Source organism: Cryptotermes secundus, unplaced genomic scaffold (genome assembly GCF_002891405.2).
Source record: "Cryptotermes secundus unplaced genomic scaffold, Csec_1.0 scaffold6, whole genome shotgun sequence".
Taxonomy (NCBI): domain Eukaryota; kingdom Metazoa; phylum Arthropoda; class Insecta; order Blattodea; family Kalotermitidae; genus Cryptotermes; species Cryptotermes secundus.
The window spans coordinates 704,853-714,729 of record NW_019725001.1 but is presented as its reverse complement, the minus strand read 5'-3'; the positions used below and the strand labels follow the sequence as shown (position 1 = coordinate 714,729).

Here is a 9,877-nt window from a genome sequence, read left to right as displayed (position 1 = left end):
GCAGGTGCAGGCATTACTTTCAGATCTGCTTATAACGGGCCAATAACACGCCTTCCCAATGAACTCCTGGAGTGTATACTGCTGAAGCTCAGCTACGACGAGATCTCAAAAGTGCGTCAAGTGTGTGTGCGGTTCAGAGACATTGGGAACAGTATACTCCATAGGCAGTTCAGCAAGCTTCAGATTTGTGTTGAAAGTCAGCTGGCCGTTCTCCTGAAAGAAGAAAATGCACTTCTTGGGAATACTATGCAAAGTGGGTCGGGCTCAACCTGGAGAGCAGAATATAATTCGACTGACCCTAAATCTCCCTCACCAGTGGACCAGTCGATATTAATTCGATGTCGAAGACTGCTGAACAGCATCTGCAACCAACTCCGCCTCCTGAGGGCTGCAAGTTATTCAAACGCCTGCTTCGGAGGGAAAATCATCGATGCGGTCCATCGCATTCTAGGACTCGTGAGAACGAGAGAGTGCGGATTAGAACACGCGAATGATTTTGAGTTAGTCTGATGGAACGTCTGTTGTTCGCCCAGGAGCAATTTTCGGCCAGACTGAATGCCGATTGGGAGGAAGAGAGGAGGGGGGGAGGGGGGTTCTCAGTCGCGCAACATGTTACATTAATTTCAGTAGTATAATGAAACTCGAGAATCTGATACACTCTCTTGTTAACAAGATTAAGATTACATTTAATAATATAAGAAAAGCAATAAAATAATTGCAGAAGTGTTACAAACCTTTTTTTTTATTTGTTTCTTTCAGGTCCTACAGAACTATAATTTTGCTTGTGGTTCTCAATGGGTGTGAAACTTGGTCTCTGACATAATGGGAGGAACATAGACTGAGGGTGTTTGAGAACTGGGTGTTGAAAAAATTGGGACCGAAGAGAGATGAAGTGACAGGAGGTTGGAGAAAACTGCATAATGAGGAGCTTCATAACTTGTACTCTTCTCCAAGTATAATTAGAATGATAAAGTCAAGGAGGATGAGGTGGGCAGGTCATGTAGCACGAATGGAGGAGACAAGGAATGCGTATAGGATATTGGTGGGAAAGCCAGAAGGGAAGACTAAGGCGTAGGTGGGTGGACAATATTAGAATGGATCTTAGAGATAGGATGGGATGGTATGGATTGGATAGATCTGGCGCAGGATAGGGACCAGTTGAGGGCTCTTGTGAACACGGTGATGAACCTTCGGGTTCCATAAAATGCTGGGAAATTCTTGAGTAGCTGCAGAATTGGCTCTCCTCAAGAAGGGCTCAGCTCATGAGTAAGTAAATAAGTAAGTAAGTAAGTTCATTCTGGTCCGTCACACTAACAATTACAAAGACAAAAATAATTCCGTCCAGCTAGCCAGGAACAAACACAGACAATACTAAGGATCTCCTTCACAAGATTGACAGGTGGCACAAGTTCAGCCCCTCCAAGAAAGACGATAGGAGAAGTGACACGAACCTGCATGGTTTAAAAAAATTTGACTTAAACAACAAAGTTTTTAAAAACTTTAAAAGTGTTCATACCAGGAAGGCTGCTGTGATTGTGAAAAGATGAATATTGTGTATATTGTGTATTCCAGGCATTGTGTGTGTATGTAATTTAGCATTCAGAACGCCTATTGTGATAGTGGTTTCCAAATTAGTATTGATGTTCCCTCTGAAGATGATCCGTAAGGATCGAAACATGTAAGAGTGCTGAGTTTTCAAGTTGTAAAACTTAAATAGTCACACTGTACGGAGTTGTTTTTGTGTTTGTCTTACACACCTCATGATCTGAAACATGCTCATGTTTTCAAAATAAGAAATTAACTGAAGAAATATAATGAACGTTGAAAGTATGATATATATATATATGTGTGTGTGTGTGTGTTCATAAATTCATTGCTGAACACAATAATATGGCCAACATAACAAAATAACTGAAGGAATATAATGAACCTTAAAATCTGATGTTTATATATTTATGTTCATGAGATCAATGCTGAACACAATAATATGGCCAAAATAATGCAATGACTGAAGGGATATACCCATAATAACAAATTAGATGAATAAAATATTTAGACACTAATAAGTAAAACTTCCTACCTAGGAAGTAGTTAATAAATTTAATTACAAAATATACAGTGAATCCTGACATTGATCCTGCTCCTCGGTGTTTCACGCTGAATCAGCTAACCTGAAGATTGCCAGTCAGTTATAAAGTAATGCCACTTCACTCTTACCCACATATAAACAAGAACCATTTGAGTCAGAAAAGAATTTCCCACACAATTCTTGACTGAAATATAATTATTTTCAGATACAGGGCAGAATGTACTCTGATCATCTTCTGACAATGATGTTCTAATACTCTGGGAAGAAGGAAACAGGTCTCCAAAGCAAAGAGGCGATGGAGCTCAAGATCGCAATAGGTTCCTTGTATGTAATCCGACAGTAGGTGACAATGTTATCAACAAATTACTCAAAACCAGAGGTTTGAGACAAGAGCATGTGAAGGCATGGTAGTTGCAGTTGCTTGTCACCAGGGTTACTTTCTCCAACTTATGAACCATCTAGAGATGCTCATGTGAGCAATTGGAATATATTATTCCAGTAATTCAATAACTGATCTCTGCCGATTTCCAGGGCTGGTATGGGCAGGATATTACAAGGCAAAGATGAAGAAGCATTACTTTCCTAATGACTTACTGATGTGTCAGTAGCTTAATCTTCTTCCTCTTTGTGGCCCTCTGCCTGGCTGATTCAGTTTGTTTTTTCGCTTACACCACCAAGGAATGTAAATTCTTGTGAGACATCTCACAATACCATCTACTATTTGTTGGTAGTGAAGTTAACAACCAGTACACCTAATTCACTCCAAGTCAATGGTGCTCTTAATGGCAGCTGTGATGTGCTGCAACATGAATTGAATTGCCTGCCATCATAGACTCCATTAGAGTTACAGCAGCACCAACAGTCTCCACACCAACGTCTCAGAAAGACAGGTGAGAGACTGTTCTCTGTCTCTGTACTCCTTGAAATATATGAAGACATTGGCTGATAGCAGCACTTCAGATATCACGCACATCTTGCGTGCACCACAGCTGACACCACGAAGCACCTGTCTGGCAATGGAACCACTGACATAGGCTACTGAGAACACTTCCATGTCACCAGCAAGTACTACAGCAACCATGTCTCTCTGTACTTGTTGAGTAACATGGAAACTTAGGAACTTCATCAGGGGTTTCCTTGCCACGACTTGCGGACGAATTTGGTGAAGAAGCATAAGGTGCCCTGAACAATGACTGTAGGTTACACACAACAGTAGCACCATCATCCTCACAACTAGTTCCACACAGAATTCTGACAGCAAGTGCACTTATGATGTTAGTCTTCAGGGCATCTACAAACTGTCCCACAGTTGGATTGTTGTTCAAACCAGACTACGAACGAATAGCTTCAAATGTGTTCACAGGGTATCATCAAATAGCTGTTGCCAGGTATTCTCCACAGCACCCCACTGAAAGAACATTAAAAAGGAAATTAGTGGGCTTCCTTACATGATGGACTTCTTCAGATTTGAAAATAACAAACTTTACTTGAAAGGGACTGCCATTATAAAGATTTTGTATATTTCATTAAATTATTCCTCATAGCAGTCATCACCACCTTATTCTCTTATAAATCATATTACTGATATTGTGATCTGCTTTTCAAACATTTTTAATTACCCTAAAACATTAGACATATCCTACATAACTTGTGTATTGTAGCATCCTGTTGCACTCTTCCATTTTATTATAAATCTTATTTTACAGTCTTATGTGAAACGATTTATTAACTTTAAGTTTAAAACTTAAAACTTAAAAAGTTGCATATAAGACAGTAAAATAAGATTTATAATAAAATTGTAGCTGACGTACTGTTTCATTAGTAATGAATGATGACAATGACATTTGTTTGATCACAACTGGGTTCTTGGGACAATTACTTCAAAAATTAGCTCTCATTATTCTCGCTAGCCACTTCTCTCATAACAGAACATAATTCATAGTATAGAGTGCAGTGGTCCTTACCTGTAGCCAATACAGTGTTGTGGCTTGCTGCAATGATTGATATGCCTGAGTTCCCCACCAGAAGCATTTATATTTACAGGGCTTAGGAGAAACGAGGTTTCTTTCACTGCAAAAGTTGGTGGCTGCTGTTGGTAATGGTTGCACTTCAAACATTTTAAAGGAAGTGAAAGGACCATGTGCATGGATAGGAATATGTGTTACAGGGGATGGCCCCAGTGACTTGAAGGTGGTGGGAAATACAACATGAGTACAGTCTTCTTGAGGCAAGGAATTCAAGGAAGGGACAGGAGCTGGAACTACCACTACCCTATCAGCTGTAGTGAAATCACTTTCCAGGAAATATTTGCTGCACAAATATTTATTGTGCATCATTCTAGCAGAATCAACAGTGAAGGATATTTCAACTTTTCCTGCCCATACAGTCCTGTAAAAGTAGAACAAATAGTCTCAAAACCTAGAAATAATTCTTCAGTAAACATTACAAACTTGGTACACATTCTAAAATTTTAGGTTATGTTGAATGAATTGAACACAGACATACACTAAACTTAATTTATTCATTGGATTAAGCAACACATAGTAATTACACCATGAATTAAAACAGACATACCGTGCTGGAACCCTTGGAAAGCTGAAGAATTTGATGCCTTGCTTGCTGGATGACAAGCACCCAGCATCAGCACGTTTTCGTTTTCATGTCTATACTGCAAGAACCAATACAAAAATTATAACACCATCACGGTACTCTTAGAACTCCTTCACATTCAACAGTCTATCTTTAGGATAAACCGAAAGTTGCAGAACATATCATAAAACAAATATCGTTTAGATGACGGTTCACGATAACCTAAAAAAAATTTTGGCTTGAAAGAATTCTATGTTTCTAATTTAATTTGTGGTAGTAAGCATAATATTCATATACATAAATAATATGTTTAATATGGAGCTGTAATTTCGTTTGCAAATGTCTACTCTCGTTTCGCAACCACATCAAATCAAAATTCATACTTACCAATCTGCTTATATTGATCCACCATAACCGCATATAATTGTGGGTATTCAAATTGGTTTGTTTAGGCTCTCTGATTGGTCGAGACCTGCGTGAAGTTTCTTCCGACATTCAGAGAGGCAGTAGTTACCGTGTTTCCCTTCACCCTATCTCAGTTGCACCCCCCTGGTCACTACCGACATCTCTGTGCAGTGACTGGCTAGACGAATGGAGGGGAATATAGGGAAGTGCGCTGTGGTGGGGAGCGTAACAGCAAAAGGGTAGCTCTAGTAGGGGAGGGTGGGAACTAATCCATGGGACTTCTTTCCGTGGCCTCAGTATAGGAAATATATTTCACCTCTTGCTACATGCTCTTGCGTATTTGTCTTCCTGTATATATGCATATACATATGTTACATATTCGAGGGGGTGTAAACCTCAGAAGATCTCACGGTCTTCTCAGGGTTCACCCGATCACGAGGATATAACCACAGTGGCTCGGGAATGACGGGTTGCTCTGGTATAGGCCCAGGCCCAGTAAATTGACGCTGGATCATACCAGCATATTGACCCTTGACTTCGGACACCGCCAGAACACGTGACCAAATGCGCTGTGGCCAAAATTAATTACTAAATTCGAAACTCACAAGAAAAGCCGACGTGTGTACAGTAAGCACAAGGCAAAGGCCGAATGACAGTCACTCTCGGCTTATAATGAAGCAGTAGCAGCAACACAGAGGAGCCGGGATAGCGCAGTCGGTATAGCGACTGGCTTCGGGCTGGACGACCGAGGGTTCGGAGTTCAAGTCCCGGTAGGGTCAAGAAATTTCAATTCTCCATAACGTTCAAACCGGCTCTGCGGTTCACCGAACTTCCTATACAATGAGTAACGCGGGCTCCTTCCCGGAAGTAAAGCGACCGGTGAGTGAAACTGACCTCTTAATTAATTAAGCGCAGAGAAATCTTTACCCTTTAGCAGCTCCATAGAAGGAGGAACCGCTGTATATCTCTATTTTTATGTGAATCCTGTTTTGTGGGGATGGGTAGGGGGTTGTCATACTCTCGGATTTCCTTAGCAACTACCAATAATATGAGAATATATTATGAGAGATTTTGAATTAACTGTTGTAAGAAACTGATACTGAACCCTATAGAGAACCAAATTAATTCGAGTCAGAATCCGCCACACTATTTCTTTAAGATCAGTTTTAATAATATTGTGACATTTATCTTCACACGTAAGCTTGTCAGAAATGTTTAGGAGGCAAATTAATCCTGTTTTGGAACAGAATGTGTAACTATGTTGGGTGGTACACTAACGGATAAACGAATTTATGGTTTGAAAAGACCCATACCAGTGGTCCACGGTTCCACCCTCACAGTCAGGACAGAGAGAGAAGACCCTTTAGCTGCTGTTGTAGATCTCCGAGAAGACTGGGTGATTCCCTGAGGTGCACATCCACACAATTTTTTAACAAATATAAGTAACTCAGAGTTAAAGAATAGACAAGAACTTGAAGGTGTATCTCGGAGTGACAGCGACTACACTGAGGCCACGGAAAGGAGTTCCATGGATTCTCACCCTCCCCTCCCAGCGTCACCTTCGAGCTGTTACGCTCCCCACCACAGCGCACTCCCTTATATTCCCCTCCAGTCGTCTATCCAATCGGTTCGCAGGAATTTTGGTAGTGATAATCTTCACAAGCCTACCGCCCGCTTCTGCCGGTTTCTTGCTTGGTTTACTCTCCGATCCTGAAGATGGAGACGATATGTTACATCGAAAGTCCGGGCTGTTTTCGAACCACACTATGTTATAACCCAGACGACCGTATTATTTTCGAACACTTCTTTTGGAAGACTCTATTCATGATTTCTTTGAAAAATGACGGACATGTGTAACATCTTACAGACACTCAGCTTGGAGAAGAGCAGCGTGCAACGTTTGTCAATATTACTGAATGGATCGTCAGGGGAGTTTCTGAGGGCAGAACAATCGCCATGTCCTCGTAACTTTCCTACCCTTTGCTTCCTTGGAAAGTGATGGAGATTGCCGCGTTACCAGGCTCACTCTGCAGATCAGCAGAGTCAGATTTCGTAGACTCGCCTATTTTCCTTTAAAGTAGAGAAGATTTGGTTTTATTCTGTATCAATTACGAACTGCAATATTGAAAGCCGCCAATGTCACAGCCCGTCTAAGGCATGAAATGTCTCCGCCCCTTAAACTCTGGGATCATGGTTTTGAATCCCATTCGTGTCATGAATGTCTGTCTGCCTTTGTTCTGTGTTGTCCTCTGTAGGTACCGGCCTTGCGACGGGCTGTTCCCCCGGCCAAGGAGTCCTACTGACTGTCTCTTAGATTCAAATTCCAGAATTAATTAGTCCTGAATGAGCACACGCGAAAGAGCGGGTTGCATACTGCGTGTAGGTTCCAGCGCTGCTGCATGTTATGTTACTTTCGGTCAGAAACAAAGGCACTGGACGGCGCCAAATAAGAAGCATTGGAACTGTACAGTTCCCATATCTTGCGCTGAGGGAGAGGTTTGAAGCGAATCTTCTGTGTGAATGTTTTCTAGTTATGTTTCATAGTGAGATTAATGCAGTTTTATAATTCGACATTAACAAATTTTGTGTTAATAACATGCGTTATTCCCAGTAAATTCTGGAAGAGGCAACAAAGTACTAGGAGCTTCATTACTAACCGGGATGTCCTGGTTTGGAAAGTTTTATCCTTACATTCATGATACAAATATGAAAACCGTAACAAGGGAGGGTTAGACCGGGAATTGTAATATTTTATTATGAGGTTTGTTATTTGGATAGAGTTTTATCTTGTTGGATATAACGCCGTGTATTTGGCTGAAAGTCAACCGACATCTCGGGAAAACATATCTCCTCCATTTTCAGGGTTGAAGAGTGAGTAAATCAAGAAGAGAACCTGAAAGCAGGTGGCAAGCAGAAAAGAAAACAGAGGCGAAATATTCCTCCGAGATTTCAGTTGACTTTCAACGGACTAAACGGCGCTATTTTCCAGATGATAATTTTTCATAACCATTATTTGTTATCTGTTAAACATCTGACGATAGACAAAGACTAAAAATCTAGTAATTCCGAGTAGAAATGTTTTGAGTCTTGCAGAATTCGAGCCTGTGCCTAACAGGAAACTTGGCCGTACCATAGGTCAAGTGGTTAGTCGCTGGCTTCCCACCGCGGCGGCCCGGGTTCGATCCCGGGTCTGGTCAAGTGGGATTTATGTCGGACAAAGTGGCGCTGGAGCGGGGTTTCTCCGAGTACTTCGATTTCCCCTGCCAATCTTTATTCCACCAAATTCTCCATCATCATAATCACCCGTGGCAGGCTACAATAGGCCAATCAGTGGCCGCCGTGCCGAGTGGACCTAGTTGGACTCTACCCCCCACTAAGCGAATTTAAAAAGAAAAAACTTACTTACTTAGTTAATCCGTTTCTATTATACCCTACGGTGTGAGTTTTCTTTTTCACTTTGATCATTTTGCAGATGGTAGGGCTCCTTGAACTAGTGATCAACTTGTCACAAGATCTCTACGTAAACACAGGACAAAACAAACTCAGAATAAACACATAGCAAATATCTATGTCTTCTGTGGGATTCGAACTCACTATCCCGGCTTCCGAGCGAGCGAAGACAGTGCATGTCTTAGACCGCTCGGCTACCGTGACCGGCAGTGTATAAGAATTCAGTTCGTACCTGACAGGAAACAGATTCGAACCCGCGATCCCGGCTTCCGAGCGAGCGAAGAGAGTACATGCCTTAGACCACTTAGCTACTGTGACCGGCTGCCTAAAAGGATATTAAATTGATATAAAGTAATATTTTGTGAACGGAGAAGTTCATGGAGGTAGGCCTAGGCCCACTGGCGCTGTAGTGCCAAGGGGAAAAAATAGTAATATTTTAACGACATCAAGTTTTGAATAATATTAAATATTTATTACAACCCATTTTGAAATTATGTGCTCTCTAAATTCCCGCTTTGTGACGCAAGAAGAATGGGTTTTCAATGAGGGATTAGGCAGTGAGAATAAAATTCGTTATTCATTTCCAGAAGCGGGCGCGGGAATAGCATAATAATCAGCAGAGACTCATTATTCCAGCCCTCTGACTGTTGTTAATATAGAGAGGATTTGAGATACGAGGAGGGGCAGCTTTCACTCTCGTCTTGGGGATGCATCTCAATATAACTGCGTGCTTGTTCTGATTAGCTTCAGCCGCACGTCAAATGCATCACTGCTTACAATAAAATCACTCAGACCTAGATGAATCTGCAAGCCACCAACAGGTTTTCAAATACAAACAAGTATTCACAGCTATGACTTCACGTTTGGGAGAATAACGGCGCTCTCCCGAGACTCTCTGTCTCTTTCTGGTCGCTCTTCCCACTACAACGGCCCACTCTTATAGCACATGAAGCGCGGCTTCGACCCTTGTTTGTAATCGACTTACATCTCTCTCTCTCTCTCCAATTTCCCATATTGTCGTTAAGTTTCAGGGTACAGTAGGTATTTATGAATTGCTGCTGTTCTGTTTCAGAGAACTCAAGGTTCCTGTTTATCTAAGGTTCCACAGCCCTTTGTGGGACTTAAGCACTTCTTTCAGTTTCTTAATCCTACGCACAGGCAGGAGGACTCCTTGCACGGGGATCAGCCCGCTACACACAGAATAACACAAACATCAGTGCCTTGAGTGGGATTCCAAACCACGATCCCAGAGTTCGAGTGAGCGAAGGCAGTTCATGCCTTAGACGGCACGGCCACCGTGATCGGCAAAGATTCCTATAGTTCAATATAAATTTCTTTGCATTT

General features: G+C 41.7%; 1 protein-coding gene across 1 annotated transcript; it reads right to left on the bottom strand.

Moving 5' to 3' along the window:
* Window positions 1-2,846: 2,846 nt before the first annotated feature.
* LOC117282216 lies at window positions 2,847-4,429 on the bottom strand. Its single transcript, XM_033750942.1, has 2 exons — window positions 4,054-4,429; window positions 2,847-3,497 (listed from the first exon to the last, which is right to left on the bottom strand). Exons 1-2 carry the CDS (start codon window positions 4,423-4,425, stop codon window positions 3,447-3,449), a joined length of 423 nt encoding a protein of 140 aa, XP_033606833.1. The 5' UTR covers window positions 4,426-4,429; the 3' UTR covers window positions 2,847-3,446.
* Window positions 4,430-9,877: the final 5,448 nt, after the last annotated feature.

Coding starts and splice junctions, on each gene's coding strand:
- LOC117282216 (XM_033750942.1), bottom strand. CDS start 4,425: ATGATGCACAATAAATATTTGTGCAGCAAATATTTCCTGGAAAGTGAT. Junction 3,498..4,053: donor CAACACTGTATTGGCTACAG/GTAAGGACCACT, acceptor ATGTTCTTTCAG/TGGGGTGCTGTGGAGAATAC.